General features: G+C 38.5%; 1 protein-coding gene across 1 annotated transcript in view; it reads left to right on the top strand.

The window, feature by feature from the left end:
* The window catches only part of PDE11A (phosphodiesterase 11A), a 137,490-nt gene that overhangs the window by 101,725 nt on the left and 18,716 nt on the right, over positions 1 to 17,049 (top strand). Inside the window, exons 13-17 of the mRNA XM_074828301.1 lie at positions 3,781 to 3,890; positions 6,881 to 6,971; positions 10,090 to 10,190; positions 14,478 to 14,555; positions 15,941 to 16,008. Coding sequence (XP_074684402.1) covers positions 3,781 to 3,890; positions 6,881 to 6,971; positions 10,090 to 10,190; positions 14,478 to 14,555; positions 15,941 to 16,008 — 448 coding nt within the window. The remainder of the gene's footprint in view (positions 1 to 3,780; positions 3,891 to 6,880; positions 6,972 to 10,089; positions 10,191 to 14,477; positions 14,556 to 15,940; positions 16,009 to 17,049) is intronic.

Below are 17,049 nucleotides of genomic sequence, written 5' to 3'. Positions count from 1 at the left end.
CGAAGGGTCACCTCTTCTTCTGGGCGCGAGGCTGCTCAGCTGAGCAGAATTAATGTTGTTTCAGCAGGCATTTTACGATGATCTCTAAGGAAATCACATGATAGTGTGTGGGCATTGGTCCTTTTTAAAGTTTTATAAACTTGACATGCTTTTTTTTTAAGTTATAGAAAAATGAAAAGCTTCTTACTCTGAGAAGCAAGGGCAAAGTCAGGCAGTGCCGTACAGCTGGGAATTACATTAATTCCTGCCAAACGGTGCCGAGGGTGAGGAGCCCTCAAACCTCCCCGTGAGAACCTCTAGGTGGAGCTCCGAGGCCAGGTTTTCGGCAGGCTGCTCTTTCAGTGGGAAACGCGCTCTCCCACCAGGCTTCATCTCAGCTCGTGGTGACTAAATCGACATCCAGCACGGAGAAAGCAGATCCCTACTGCTTCAACAGCCACCAGCAAGCCTGCGAGGCCTCAACCATAAACTGCTTTGACCGTGGTCCTCAAAGCATAATTTCAGGATCCATTTAGCAGTCAGCACAGGGACTCAACTGTCTGTGACAGGTGATGCGGGATTTTCAAGCTAAACTCATTTCATTGCCCACAGTCCTGGTAATAAACTGAACGAGCAATTCCACATGCAGGGCTGGACATGTGCGCCCATGACATTGAACTCACGACTCGTCCACCTGAGAACAGAGTAAGTGTATGATCAGCTTAGGCTGCTCTCCCTCCCAGAGACAGGAAGACTGATATTGTGAAAAAAAGAGATAGTCAAGAGACTCGTAATAGCACAAGGCTTGCTCTTACTGTGTTTGTCTTGGGGGAGCCATCCAAGTTAGTATGTGCCTTGTTTTTTCACTTGCAAAAAGGGGAAAATTCTTGGATGGCCAAGAAGGCACTGCTTTGTGCAGTTATTGCACCCTATTCCTGATTTCTCAATGACAGTCAGCAATATTGACTGCACCACAAATATAAACCAATAGGTCTATTTTAGGGCGTTTTTAGGTAGGACTTACTGTAGCATAGTAATGTTTAATCTGTAACACGGTAGCCTCTAATGGCCCTTCCGTGCTCCCACTGAATGCAGAAGGAAAATTCAGCTGGGTTGAACAAGCCAAACAACAGAAACCAACAAAGCTTAAACCAGTTGTTTCACTCCTGGGTCAGCCTTCTGCATATCTAAGGTATGGTCCCATATATCTAAGCATGTATCTTCTGTCTCCAGTTAGACACTGAACAATCATAAGCCCAGTCCTGCGAGCCATACTTCAGTATTTCAGACAAGTATTCTGAAGACAAGCACTGAAGCAGGACTGCTCCTGCGAGTTAAGGATGTCACATGAGACTAAACTGCAGGATCAAGCCCAGGCTTCATTATCAATGCCTTTGCCTAACACAGTCCACATTGATACTTATTTCAAACAGTAAAAATGAACAAGTAAGCAATACAAAATTAAAATCCCATCTGGTGTGCTAATAACAAAACATATAAATGTGGGGCAAGGTATAATGAATGCAATTCATTTCCTCACATGAAAGAATGACCTCCATAACTCACTGGAGACTGTGCCACTCATGAGTTATGGGTCATTCCTTTTCTGGTGAAAATAAATTTTACTGAACCGTCGTCTATAGCCATGTATTTTTTTTTCTCTGTGTAAATTCAAAAAATGGGGAAATGTAATCCTCTATTTTCTTGCATTATGTTCAAAGCAGATATCCCCTTACTGTAACATTGCTTTAAATGTTTTTTATTGTGAAATATGCTATATTTCTCTCATATATTCCATGACAATACTTTTGATTAAATAAAATGTTGCATTTATTTTTGAGATGTTAATAAATTCCTTAATCTGCATTCCTTCATTTGCAATACAGGTTGAATCCTTGAGTTTAATCAAAGCTTGTGTTATGCTAAAGAATATTTATTACAGCATCAATTTTATATTCTAAAACTTCTATTTTAAGTTGGTTTAACTTAGCCATGAACATTTTCTCTAGATTGAAATGACACATGGCATGTTGTCAGTTACAAATCTATTTTTTAATCCCTTTTTTAAAAATAGACCTTGATTATTATTTGTTATATAAGAGCAATGTTTAAAAACTAAAAAGAGAATTTTTAGAGAATTTCCTCTGACTGGATAGCTGTTACTGAAACTAAAAAAAGCAATGCCACTATAAATCAGGAGAATTTCTTTCATAATAATCAAGCCACTCTGTAGACCAGTGGATTCTACATGAAAGGAATCTTTTTTCCTCATACTTGATCATCTTTCCTGATATGTAAACTCTGAGCACAATTATAAAGCTTTTGTAGCAACTCCTGCACTTCCTCAATTCCCACTGAAATGCATTCCTGAGCATGCGGGGGAGCTTGGCTCCCTGTACTGCCTAAATATTAACTGCAGCCACATTTCAGACTGTGAAAACAGAGGCTATTTGGATTTGAATGTGCATTTATTTAAGTAGAATTTGTGGTCTTCAGGGTGAATAGCAGAGTTTTCACATGGTGTTGCAGCAATTGACTGGCATTTCTGAGTGGGCTGTAAGTTCCTACCAGTTAAGGACATCAAATCCCACTGATATTCACTGTCTTTGTATCACTTAACTCTCTTCTTGCCAGTGGGTGAAATTATGCCCCATTGAAAATCAATGGAATTCAGGATTTCTTACACACTGTTAGTGTTCAGCCTTGGTTTGGTCCTCGAACATGATGGTATTTTATATTCCTTTTATATAATTTCCTTTCATACTAACTAGATTGTGTGACTAATTGAGGAGTGCCATTGGAGACTGGCACTGTGGAAAGACAAGTGTTAGATTTTCCATCTCAGCCAGACAGTTTTGCAGGCAATATGCCCTTATGCTTCTGAAGAGTCAAAGAACCAGGTTGTTTCTGCCATGGGTAAGAGGCACAGCACCAAAGAGGTGGTGTTGCACGCAGGCTCCAGCACCTCCTCTGGACAGGATCTGTTCAGGATGCTTGATTAGCTATAAGAGTAGTGTTTCTTTTCTGACGTGAGGCAGTTCAAGCAGGAAAACTGCTATGGCAATGATCCACGAAAAGTATAGTGGCAAAAATTTGTTTCTAGGATCAGCTCCCCCATTCACATGGGTGTATCTGGTCTGAGCTGCTCGTGGGGAATTTTAATACATCAGTTTCCAAAATTCTCTCCCAAATTCAAGCGGGTATCCGCAGCAGAAATATGCCATTTGAGACAGTTCCTCTTTAAATCATGCCGCTTCATTTCATGTGTCCCAGATAACAAATCTCTTAATAGTTCATAACAGTTCCATAGAGTATATTTTAGCTGGCTTCTTTTATAGGTCTTTTGATTTAACGTCTCAGCTATCTCTGACAGGAGGGGTTGACTAAGATAGTCACCTCAGGATTGAAGAAATCTGTCTAAATACTTCTCTGAACAATAATTTGTTGATGGAATCAATTTTGGTTTGTATTTCTCTGATATGAAATTCCAGGTTCTGTCTCACTGTGTAGTTACTGGTGTTTGTTTTCAGCTCTTTTTGCCTTTAGTGCCTTCTGGGTAGTGAAGAAATGGCATGCTGGAAATGCAACAGAGAGATAATAACAGATCACTCCAAGGACGTTATCTGTTCTGCTAACCATCTAACATACAGCAGGGAATATAATATGACAATAAAGCATTTATCTTCTCCTTACTGAAATGTTCATAGTATCAAAACAAAGTTGACTGTTGCTCGATGGATTAACATTACTTATCCCTTTTGCTACTGATAGTTACAGCTGCTATTTTTTTTCTGCTCTCAGACTGCAGGATTTCAGGAGATTCTAACTGAAATTGAAATTTTAGCTTTGATTGTGGGATGCTTATGTCATGACCTTGACCACAGGGGAACCAACAATGCCTTCCAAGCCAAGTAAGTTTTCTAATTCTTATTACTTTAATTTGGTTTTCTTCCACAGAAGAGCAAAAGGTGACCAGGATAAAGAATGAAGCATTAATTTCAGCCCTCCCAGGCCAAGGCCAAGAATTCTTATTCTTGTATGTAGCGAGGGACTATCCATCTTTATCATTCTTTGTTCTTTTGGGTAATTGCTGGCTTGTCCTTTGTATCAGGCTGTTGAATTGACACCACATATTGAAATGTGGTGCCAAAACTTGACATTCTTTTCAGACTCAGGTATTATTGATTCTGGTATTCAAGCCAGGAAACACTGAAACTGTCCACCTGGGTTGTTTTTGCCGGCTGGAATGCATCATGTTAAGCAAAACCTTGTTCAACTCTTAAGAAGAAAAGAAAATAGGTAAAACTGAAATAATGCTATCACAAAAACTTTCACACCAGTATAGGTAAGCACACATAAAGTAATTCCTAATTTATGAAGTATGAAGCCGTTGCCATCATGCTGGAGCTCTGATGCATATAGTCTGCAGCAGGTGGCTGGAGTAGTTGCCTCACCACATACCTGCCAGTTGTGGAGTGCGCAGAGTCCCTGGTCTGTAGAAGTGCCTCCTCCCTGGCCCACTCCACATGCCAGAGCACACGAAGCCTGTTTGGAGACATGCTGCAGTGGGCAGGGGTGGGCTGGACACCCCCTGCAATGGTCAGTACCAGAACACAAAGCTGGATCTCGAAGGCAGATTCTTACATCACCTATGTGAAATCTTGCTCTCCAGACCATTTTCAATTCTAAAAATTAATTTTACTCTATTCAAAGTGCTTAGGACCTGATTCAGCAGCCCTGACTTGCATATGTTTTTACTGTCCAGGCTGCTGCCCTCAGGCACAGTGAGGTAGAAGCAGGTGTATGGAAGGTTTGAGGGTACTTTGTCTTACTGTGGTGGTGAGGGAACATCCTTGACCAAGGTCAAATTCTTTCCAAAATCTGTGTTCCCTGAGAACAGTGAAGGGGGGACAACAGGAAATGTCCCCTGACAATATCCTGGCCAAGCTGTGAAATAAAACTGTCAGACACAGAGACTCCTCCAAATCCCATGTTATTTTCTTGACTCCCTAGGTCCTCTACAGTCAGAATATGAGACCTTGAGGCTCTCTTGTCCTGCAGATCCCAGCATGCATTTGCAGCTTTGTCTGTTCTACATTACTGATAATCCTCCAGCATGATGGGGTGTGGTCAAATGGTTGTCCAAAGATATTTGAAAGACAGGGTGATGTTTTATTAGCCTATTTTTTCCTACCTTTTGCAGAAATACTCTGCTGCAATGTGTGTATGCACGGGCTGCTGCATTTCTGGGGGCGAGTTGCCTCAGTGAACATCACTCAAACTGATGTTTCTGATATTCACTAAGCTGCCATTTCCTGAGCTATTGGTGTTGCTGTACAGTCTCAATGAAACAATGACACTGTCTGGATCTTCAATCACCATAGCAAGGAAAATCAATTGCAGCGTTCAAAAGACAGAGCTCATGGTGCAAAGGTTACCAAGCACTGCTAGGTGCCTTTTTGCAGCTGAGTCTTGAAGAGAATCAAAAAAGACGAGACAAATGGGAAGGAAGCTCAGCTGATTGATGTTTATGTTCCTAATTTACAAAAATGAGACCTAAGATTTACATCCTGATCGTTTTAGGCTCTGATTAAGTTAACCACTTCTTCACTGTAACATTACACAATATCTCTTGTGCAGAGAGATGGCTGAGTTAAAGGTAGAGGTTTCAGTATTAGACTTCTATCACTTGTTTGACAACGGACTACAGAAAGGAGGCTACCATTTTACGACTCCATAAAGAAATTGCTGAAGACATTTAACAAAAGACAAACATTGCCACACATGTATAAAACATCCCTGAAAACAGAAGCTGTAGTTTTCATAACAGCAGCTATGATTTATTCTTCTAACCTGACATAAATTTAAGCATCACATTTTCCTATTTTATCTTCAGTGTTCAATACTGCTGTTCTGTGTGATGAAAGTTCAAGAGGTATATGATGGAGGCAATATCACAGTTGTCTGAAATGGCTGTGTTATATATCTCAACACCATGTTCTCTGGGGATGATGTTTCCTGGACGTCCTCTCTAATATAGCTGCTTCTGATAATTAAATATCAGTATGGTGCAGTTTTATAGTATATATGCTCCTTGGAAACTCTTTCTGTTTGTCTCTAGCATAATCTCTTATTCTCATTTCTTTGGAAAGAAAACCCATCTTGTTGCTTTAGGCTGGCTCCCAGAAATGAAGTTATGGTGAACAGTAACTATTCTGACAATCCAGTCCCTTTCTCTGCACCTCCTAAAGATTCACAATTTTATAATTGTATTCCATAGATTTTCGTTCTTTAAACTTAGAAAACCCACCTGCTCTGTGCATTTTGAAGCCATTTTTTAGACAATAAACATGATGAGAAAATATGTTCTAAAGAGATGCTAAACTTTACTTTTATATTCACTGCTCTCACTTGTGGTTTTTTGTTTACCTTAGTATTTTTTTAAGTACATGATTTTACGTACATACAGAACCTCACTGTATTTGCAGTTGTTTTGTTGTTGTTGTGTTTTGGGGGGTTGTTTAAAGAGTTTGTAATCACTCATTGTAAGCCATTGTGTTTATGTCCATTAAGAATTAAAAATAAAAAGTAGTAGCAGAACAGCCGGCCCTAGCTCAAGGACATTACTGTTTGTCTTTACTGCACAGTGGTGTGCCTGTGCTGTTGCATTACAAAATTTCATGTAGTTCCAGGAAAATCTTTAGTCAGCTGATGATACTTAGCAAAGTCTGGAACATAAATGCCTTGTATCTGGCTTTAAATTAGTATTTTGATCTTGGCAACTGTCTTAAGTGTGGCTGCTGAAATGGAGAGGCTACGTGCTTTCATTACTAAATTGCCTCTGAAATCTGCTTTGTAAGCAGACAAGCAGTACTTTTTGACTCCCCATGTTCTCTTTCAGGAGCGGATCAGCCTTAGCTCAGCTCTACGGCACCTCTGCTACCTTGGAGCACCACCATTTCAATCATGCTGTCATGATTCTCCAAAGTGAGGTACAAAGCATTACTATTAATCTCACTGTAAACTATTGGGTAGTTCCAGCTGGAGAAAGGAAATACCACACACAGTACCTTTTCAATGCCCTCTCCTTGAGGAATTATTTATTGGTTACCACAAAGGTCACAACTAGCACAAAATTAAACAACTACAAATGCTGATCATAGAGCCCAGAGATTATATTTGTCTCAATCAGCTAGGGGCAAGGAGAACATATCCTAATCATATTGTCAGCTTTTCTCAGTCTTCTTACATATATCCTGCTCAGTGGTTTATAGGTAGGTGAAACAAGCTCTTACCTTTCCCCATGGGTGTTGTATTCAGAGTATCACAGTCATCCTTTACTGGACCAATTTAATTTCTTTGACAGTCTTTCTGTAATCAGTATTTTTATGATGGTTTTGCATAATTTTACTAAATGATTTTTTAAAAAAATTACTATCAGCAATATCATGCTGTCCAAAGTACACTAGTTGCTTTGCAGATACGTATAAAGACATAGTTCTTGCCTAGAACATCTTATGTGTAACAGTATGCAGCATGCACTACCCTAAAGATGCAGTAAGTGAGAAAAGTAGAAAGATGGACCACAATCCTTACAAAACAATGGATGTATTTTCTTTATTTACACAGATAGGTTGATACAAAATGCATTCAGTATATATAAAAACAAAAATGTTGCTCACGCAGCACAACTGAAGACCATCTGCTGATCTGCAGTAATGTTTGAAGAGCATCTGGGAATGTCCCGTGATCACAGACAAATGGGAACAGGGTGATGGCTTTACCTCAGTGTACAGTGCCACAGAGATTAGTCATGGGACTGTGGCTTTAGTGATCAGTTTCTCGATATCATGTCAAAAAAGTAGACATAGGAAAGGAGAGCACCAGCATGAGATTTAAAAAGCTCAATCTGCTTAGCCTAGCCTAGCTTACTAAAAGGTGATACTAGGAATTAAATGGCTCCTTATAGTACCAGGGAAAGGCATAAGAAAAAGCAGTATTTGAAAGTTAAACAGAATGGTTCAGAAAAGGGAAAAAGGCAAGGCTGCTTTGTTTTGTTTTGTTTTTCCTAAACCAATGAGACTGTTCAGCCTCTGGAACAAGCTTTCCTGGGAAACAGTGATTTCTCTAGTTCCTGAAATATTCCTCATGACTGAATGTCTCTGAAGACAGGCTCAAGACATGAACAACTGTGAAAGTTTATACCTCATGTCAGTCTAGATGCTTTTCTTTATCTTTTCCATCTTAGAAATCAAGAAATTTATGAAAAAATACTTTTTTCCTTGGAATCTACTCCAGCTTCTTTCAGAGATGTAAAATACTACTTGAAATGCAAGTCCTCCCCTTTGACCATTCAGGCAGCTTCTTCTCCAGGTCCTCATTTCTAGAGCAGAAAATTAATCCTATGGAACTTTTATCCAAGAGATACTATTTGCTAATGGAACACAACACCCCTTTGTTTGGAATAAATGCATATTTGAATCCTTCAATCTACTTAAAGATACACTAACTTTTACCAGCTGAGCAGTTGGTCTCCTCTCTCAAATAAACTGAAATTAGATTATATCCTATCCACTAATGTTGAGATTTTAGTCTGTCTTTGCTGTCTAGAAGGAAACATAGCATGTTGTATTATTTCTTTAGATTTTTATCATCTTGAACAAAGGAGCTATTTATCCTTTACTCTTGACATGCTAACCTCAGTATAAGTGATCTTGAACTTTGTAGTGACATGGTTTTATACACCATGAAACAGGTCAGAAAGGCAACAGATATTATAGAATAACAGACAACTTGGTAAATTACCCCTCTTACAAGAGCTGCTGTTTTCCTGATATATTTTTCTTTAGTTTCTTCTGAGTACTTTGATTTTAAAATTGTTTTTCATAAATAAGCTTTAGATTCTCAAATCCTTCTCAATATTTAGCTGAAAAGAAATAATCATTTAATTGTCACAGAGAAGACCATCTTTTATGCATGCCAGATTATTTTTTTAGTCCAATAATTAGCTGATCTATTAAAAAATACCATCTCTATCTCCAGACCTTATCTCATCTATGTCTGCAGACCGTCATGGTTATAGCAGTCCTGTTGCTGGAAAATTCTTGTTTTTAAGGGCATTTTAATCTTCCTAAGCAGTAGATGGCACTGCATACTGAATGTGTGCATTACAGTGCTAAACACCACCAAAATAAAACTCTTGTTTAGCAAAAACCTCATTATTTCTGTAGGTGATCTGGAAAAAAAAAAAAAAAAGTGTAGTACTTTTATTTATGTTAATTTAGTTATATGTGACAGATGTCACAAAGACCACTTCTTAAGCTTACATTTAGAATTTTTCATTAATTTTGTTTCTTTCAGCTTATTGTCTCTAGGATTTTGTAGAGAAATTATAGGATCTCCGTCCCTCTTAGTTTTTAGAAATTCAGTTACAAAAGGACCTTTCTGCTCTCAAAGAGCAATATTAAATAATTTGTTTCTTTTCATTCTGGCCATAGGGCACCTTTCAAATTCTTAATCCATGATCCCTTGAAAAGTAAGCTATTGGGTCTACAAAGGGCATTTAAACTGCATGAAGTTGTGGTTCTTTAGCCCGCATAGACAATGCCTTGTGTACACTGTAAGACAACACAGTAATGGGCAGAGTGAGCAAATAGGCTGCTTTGAATGAAAAACTGATTTAGTGTCTTTGACTGCTCTAACAGCAGTTTGTGTGCCTGCAAGCAGCAGCACAGATAAATCTATTAGGAGCACAACTCAAAGGCTGCAATGCACAGCTCCCTAAAACATTTAATAAGAGGAAAGATTGAGATGTATCCATAGTTTTTCCCCATAAACTGAGTCTATGCAGGGTCAGAGCAAAGAGTAAATCTTTCCTCAAGAGGCTATAATTTCAGCAGAGTTTAGAAAAACATACCAGGTGCTTGATTACAATCGTCAACTCTTCCACCCCAATGTAATCTCAGCAGTATTAACATTATTATTTTTTTGTAGTTTTGTCATGAATCAGAAAAGGCCTCTGTTACAGAGAAACAGTAGACTAAAGAGAAAACCTTTTAAAAACCTATATTGATTGCTAGCCCTTTACCTCTTTTATCTCTTTCATTATAGGGTCACAACATCTTTGCTAACTTGTCCTCTAAGGACTACAGTGACCTTATGCAGCTTCTAAAGCAATCGATATTGGCAACAGACCTCACTCTGTATTTTGAGTAAGTATTGGCATTTCTTGTATTTGACAAATGAAAATTCGAAGAACTTACTCTAATGACCTATTAAATACCAATAAGGATATATAATATGAGAAATTAGTGTTTAGCTGTGGTTGAAGAGACTTAGTCTAATACTTAGTATATCTTAGGCTAATAGAAATATCTCAAGTGTCCAAGTAAGTTTTGCTTTAATGTGTAACATGACTGTAATAACAAAAAGCAAGTGAAATCCTAAGCTTATACTTCAAAGCAATCCCAGGAATCAGTTACAACTCAGTCCCATAATTCTTCTGTCCCTTCTGTGACCATTTCTTCAGGCATGTAGAAAATCCAATGACATTTTAGAATTCTTTTCCACCATTTCAGAGTTTCTAAACATGTATGCCAAGAAATACTATACTTAGTTACAGACCCAGTTGCAGAGGTAACGAAAGCATATATATTGCTGCTTTGAAGACAAATTATGCCAATTTGTATCACATGAGAATAGCTCTTAAAAAGCTTGAGAGAAGTATCATAGGATCTCTCTCATGCAGTTTTCTTCCTTTTCCTTGTTTGCAAACCAAATCTCTTAAGTAGGCTTCAAGTTGGTGCTATTTTATATTTTTCAAATACTGTTAATTATTACCAAGCTCTTCCCAGTGAGAATGTGTGGAAGCATGCGTGTAGTCAGAGGAGTTGTGGTCTTACCATCACATTGCACTTTTGACATCCCCCTCTCTGGCACATGCCTGTGACTGACTTACACGGAGAAGTGCTGTCAGATGTGTGGTTTCAGCATACTGCCTTCCCAGTCATAACAATAATTCATCCTTAGGAATTTTTGTTTGATGTCCATTACTATCCTATCCCATACAGTGCTGGATAGCATTTAGTAATGTTTTTCTTAGGGTCATACACCTGGATTCCACCCTTCCTTTTTGCTGATGGTTGATACCAAACCAAGTTTCCAGAAAACTTCAGGAAAAGTCTTTACCCTGAAATTGTTCAACTATCTATATCTTTAACTGTTAATTGTAAAAATATTAATTGGGATGATGCAATGTTTGCTTTGTCTTTTTTTCTCATTATTTGGTTATTTGTGCCAAGGACTGTTTCTAAACAGTACCAGCAGAGGACATGCTGATATTTTTTGTTTCCTGCAAGTCTATTCTCGGAGAAGTTGTATTAATAAAGGGTTTTAGTGAATCATTTTATTATAAATAACTTCTAAACATTAGTCCATGAAGAAATTTCTGCTTGCCGACATGAAAATCCTGAGCAGGACAAATAAACCCTTTTAAGCGTACTCTTTCTGAAGCTGTCTGTTAGGATTGCTTGTTACCTGGGAGGCTGGTATGACAGGGGAATTTGCTGACAGCTTTAAGCGAGACACAAGGACCACAGAGATGTGTCAGTACAGGTTCTCACCACAAATAACAAGTGCTGCAGAAATGTTTAGTGCTGTCAAGGAAGAGATGAGTGGCAGAGGCTGAGAGGGAAGCTGCCCTGGCACAGCCCCATGTGCTCCCCCGGCCGATATCCTGCAGCCCCTGGAAGAGCCAGAGAGGGCCCGCCGCAGTGCCTTGGGAGGGAACCCAGTCCAGACTCAGATGTGATGGATCCCTCTTTCCTGCCTGCCTTAGGTTGAAAAACTACATGGTCAAGTTGTCTTTCTAGTTTTAATACAGAGAAATAATGTCCAAAAAGGGGCATCAGCTGAATTTCAAGATTATTCTTCCGTGTTTGCATAATTGATTATGTGCTACTTGAATCAGAAAACTTTTAGCGAATGAGGCCTCTTTACTCAGAAGTCTGCAAATAAGTTATCTTTTCCTCTTGTGTTATTACGATTCATTAATCAGGTAGTTGTTATGCTACTTTACTTCCAAAAGAGCCTGAAAATCACTGCCTGGAAACGCTGATGATTTACACTTCTTAAAGCCACCCTTATGTGAACAGATGTTTCCACACAAATACCTAACATATTTTTTCAGTTTGCTATGTCCTCAATATCTTTGTAGAGGAGGAAATTCTCATATTAGTATTCTTAGAATGCCTAAACCTAATGATCACAAAGTCCTAGCAAAACAGCAACAAAACTCCAGGCAGAGCAAGGCTTTATAACCTTCTCAAGGCACTACTTTTCTAGAAACAAACAAAAAGATGACTTTCAGTGAAAGATCAGATGGAAAATATACTTGATTTTAGTAGATAATTCTAGATAATGATGCTTGTAGATCATACAACAAGCAAAAGCATGGAGCCAAAATGTTTATAGAAATTCACTCAAATCTTGAGCCACTGGGATGTAGAGCAACTGGATTTGCTGTATATAGCAAGACAACTTTCCCTTCCAGGCAAAATACAACCAGAGTCAATGTTACTCAGTGACGTTGCAAAATTGTTATAATTCTGTTTACTTCTGAAATCCTAACATATGTTTGCTTAATAATAGTAAACCTCTTTGTTTTGGATACCAGGCATAAGCAACCAGTAGGAAACACTAAATTGTTTCCTTACACATTGCTGCTTTCCCCAGGTTGACTCCTTCCTACATTCTCTGTGGAGTTGAACTACTACTTCTGCATCCATTTAAATGGATTTCAAAGAAAATTCTTATTTTAAACTTTTCAGCTTAACATAAGGCCTTGAGACTCACATTTTCAGTTACTGTTTATGGATCTCTATATTTTGAATTTGAATGTTTGATGTTTATGGAATGTCATCTTCCTGAGTCTTCAGCTTTAAACATTCTTGACTGTTTTTTGTCTAGTAACATATGAATTGCCCAGAATATCCAATACTTCAAAATGAAATCATTACCAAATTTTACATTGTTAGACTGGGCACTGAAATACAGGATGCAAAAACCCACCGCTTGGTTTCTTAATAGGATATGTAGTTTTTGATAATCTGCTCAGGATTAGGCTGGTCTAAGGTTTATGTGGCAATTACTCTTGGCCATTACAGTTTTCATCGTTGCAATATTTATTTCGACTGGGGCCATGATGATATGACTTAGTGTGAAAAAAACTGAATGTGAACAAAACTGAATTTTGTTTTCTGTATGTGCGATTTTGCATTGTCCTAGCACATTTTGTAATGTGAAACTCTTTTATATTTTATTTCACAAAACATAAGGGATTAGATACCATCATGTAGTCCTTGTATCTCCCTGTTCTAGTTGCTGTCATGAAATCCATTATAAAAAGGCCTTATAGTAGGAGTGACTGGTCATATAACGCATGACAATCAGGGACCAGAATAATGCAACATGCCCCACATAAATTTCTGTCCATTGATCAAAATCTCCTCATGTGTAAAAACCTGTCCTGGCTGCTGTCAGACCGTGCTTTCAATAATCACTGTTCAAAATTTCAGTCAAGCTGAAGAGAATGTATAAAGTACAAAACTTTGCAAACTCTCTCCTGCTGGGGAATCTAAATACATTTCCACTTGCCAAGAGGTAGTACAGTCTCCTGTGAGATGGGGCACTGGACTGTCCCTCAGAACATAGGCATTTGCTTTCCAGCTTTGATGCTAATATGCTGTGTCACTCTGGGCAAGTTGGTCCATATTTTTGTACCTCAACTTCTGCTATATCTGGGGCAGGATCTATTTCATATTCTAGTCACACTGCATGCAATAACAGCTTGGAGTCTCAGTGACATAAAAATTTACAGACTATGATGAGTCAGAATTTTGGTACTCAAAGGCAGCAAACACAGATTAACATGTTCTGGCTCATGTTTTGTCCATCTTTGAGGACACAGCCAAGATGTTGCAAAAGACAAAGCATGGGACCAAGCAGGGAGACCTACCTTCTAGTCAATAAGAACTACTAGCTCAAGACATCTGCAGCTCCTGTGTCTCACTGTTCTGTTCTGTGTGCTGGAAATAAGAGGAATTGCACATCTCTGAAAAACCCTTCAGAATACAGAAGTAAAAACCATTTTGCAAGGACAAGTAAAGAGAAGAGTGTATATTTCAGGGGTGTTTCTGTTGTCTGTATGTCCACTGCTGAACATTTCATGCTTCCATGGTAGACTGAACATTCTGGTACCATTTATTTCCTTATCTGCGGAGACCATAAATACAATATTGCTTTTACTAGGCAACTCTGACATTGATAACAGACATTTATAGAACATGTTCGGAAATTAGTATGTTTCGCTCAAATGGACTGTCAGTGTAACGACTTTAACAATAATACATGAGGTGCAATGATTTCTTATCGTCCAGAGAACTGTGTTTCTACTGCAGTGCTGCCCTGTTTCCTTCTCTGATAATCTGTTTTTGTTGCAGGAGAAGGACCGAGTTTTTTGAACTTGTCAGTAAAGGTGGTTATGATTGGAATATAAAAAACCACCGAGAAATATTTCGGTGAGCACTACTATTTCTTCCTTTCTGGTTATTTCAAAATGTAGCCCTATTTGTTTAAGGAATTTCATATATCATGGAGTGAAGACTTAGCGTAACAAAGAAAGGTAGCTTGTTTTAAAAATATGATCCATGATATGAAATATATGGTATGATTTCTAAATACTACCAAACAGCAGGGATGTAGTCATTGTGACCTCACCTTCTCCATTCCTATTTCTGCCTTCACACTCTGTCATGTTTTCTCCCCTTTCTCCCAGCCTCACCAGTTACTGCTCAGCCCTTCCACTCTTTCTCCAGAAATCATCAATATTCTGCCTCAGGACACAAAGATCTTTCTTGTCCATTTCCCCATCTTCTCCTTCTCTCAGCTGTTTTCTGTTACTGACCATGCTTCTCTCTGCTCTTCTAGTCTATAACTGGGAATTTGCAGATACACGATATTCTTCTAGCCCTCAGGAATGATCTGAGTATGCATCCCATTGAAAACCTCAGACATTGTGGGTGGTTTAAGTACACCACGCTTTTGAGACAATAAAATGTGTGCATTTGCATATGCATGCCTGATTATGTCTCATTTTATCTGAAATTTCATTAGAATTCTGTTTCCTTTTGGTCTTTTGACCAAAATATTGGACATTTTCTATTTTCCATATCATTTCACCCATTCCTAATTTTAGATTCAGGCAATATATTTGATGCTTCATTTTCAGTGCCCTTGTTCTTCATTTAAACTTTCTTAGACTTTTATCTGCATCATGGTACTGTACATAAACGCTTACTACAGCTGAATGGTTTCTTTCTCCTAATGCATATAAAACATGGTTGTAGCTAGGTATTAAACTACAGTGGAACAGTATAGCTCATAGTAAATCTTAAATTTTTATTGTAGATGAGCAGTAGAAACTGCTTAAACAGTGTCTGGGATGCCTCCTGTGATTATAGGTTCTCTTGCTACAGCAGTCACTTACAAATAGGCATATAAATTAATCCAGTTTGCAGGTGTTATTATGTAATTATATCCTTACTTATATCATGTTAAGCACATGTTTTCTAGTATATTATAGGTATTAACATGAGTACTGTTAGAAGTATTGCAAAATTAGCAGTTACTCCCTTGCGATATCATTTCTTTTCTAGTGTGCAATGCACAATACCAAAATTCATCATCTGATGACCTGCAACACATTAGGCTTCCTAGCCACAATTGTGATGTAAAAGCCATGCTGATGGCTGAGATTTCAAACATGTCATTCTTTTCTGGAGGAAAAGAAGGTGCCAGGGCTGACATCTTATATATGTATTATTTATTTATGCATCCAGAGCAGAGTTGTTTAGAAATCCAACAAAGGTTGATTCAGCTTGTATTGTTCATTTCTGTTTTTCAGATCAATGCTAATGACAGCCTGTGACCTTGGAGCTGTGACCAAACCGTGGGAGATTTCAAGACAGGCAAGTCATGATTAATAGCAGGGCTGGGAGGAGGCGGGACTGGCGGGACAATATTCCCAGGGCCCTGGCTTACAAGGGACCAAAACTGGAATCAATTTACAGCGGTATTAGTGCTATAAAAAAATAGCAGGGGGTTTCTGCAAGAAATAGTTTATTGCATAATCTTTCCATGTACACATGCTGGTGAGCAGCATGTAGGTACCTGAAGAGATCTGGCTTTACAACCTCTCCTCTTATTAACCTTTTAAATCCATATCAAAAAATGGATGGATTAAACAAGAAACCTGTTAGCCACATGTAGCTGCGCTCACCCGTCTTGTCCCAAAGTTTTCCATGGCAGAATCTTCCCTAAATCAAAAATACTACTACATGATCTGCAAACGTTGAATAACATAAAATCTTCAGTATATATGATAAGAGAAATGTGTTCATTTTCTCAACACTGATGGAAAAAACTTCAAGTGTAGTATAGAGCCTTTTTTGATATCCTATACTTAGAAACAAAGAAATAAAAATTCAGGCTTCTGCTGCTGAGTAGGCTCTTTAGAAATATACGTAAAACTTGGGTCCAGCATTGGGAAACAATTACAATGTGAGAAAGCAACCTGTCCCAAAAGTCTTGTCCTTTACCACATCATTTTCCCTCTTCTAGGCATCTTTCCTTATTTAGCATCCACCCTTAATATTTCCTGTATCCACACTAATAATTCTCTCTCCTTTATTGAGGTCCAGAACAAGCTAGTAGAAGGCAGGCTGTGTAGGGGTTTGGAGGAATATACGGCATCAAGAAGCGAATAGGAAATACACCAGCGCAGCTGAGTGTGGATAAGCACCTGGAGGGAGTTTGATTGGCTTAACAGCAAAGTGATAGTTAAAAAGATGGGGTGAAACAGAGAAGCTAGAACAGAGAACTAGTGAGGCAGGAGCAGCCAGATTTCTTGGATAAGGACAAGGAAGTAACAGAAGCTGAAAGGGACCTACAGAAGTTACCTGCACGTTAACTCAGTAAAAAAGCATTTATGTGGCGAGGGCTTCACCTCAGCTT

The sequence above is a fragment of the Strix aluco genome, chromosome 6 (assembly GCF_031877795.1).
Source record: "Strix aluco isolate bStrAlu1 chromosome 6, bStrAlu1.hap1, whole genome shotgun sequence".
Taxonomy (NCBI): domain Eukaryota; kingdom Metazoa; phylum Chordata; class Aves; order Strigiformes; family Strigidae; genus Strix; species Strix aluco.
This window is presented reverse-complemented; position numbering and strand designations above follow the sequence as displayed.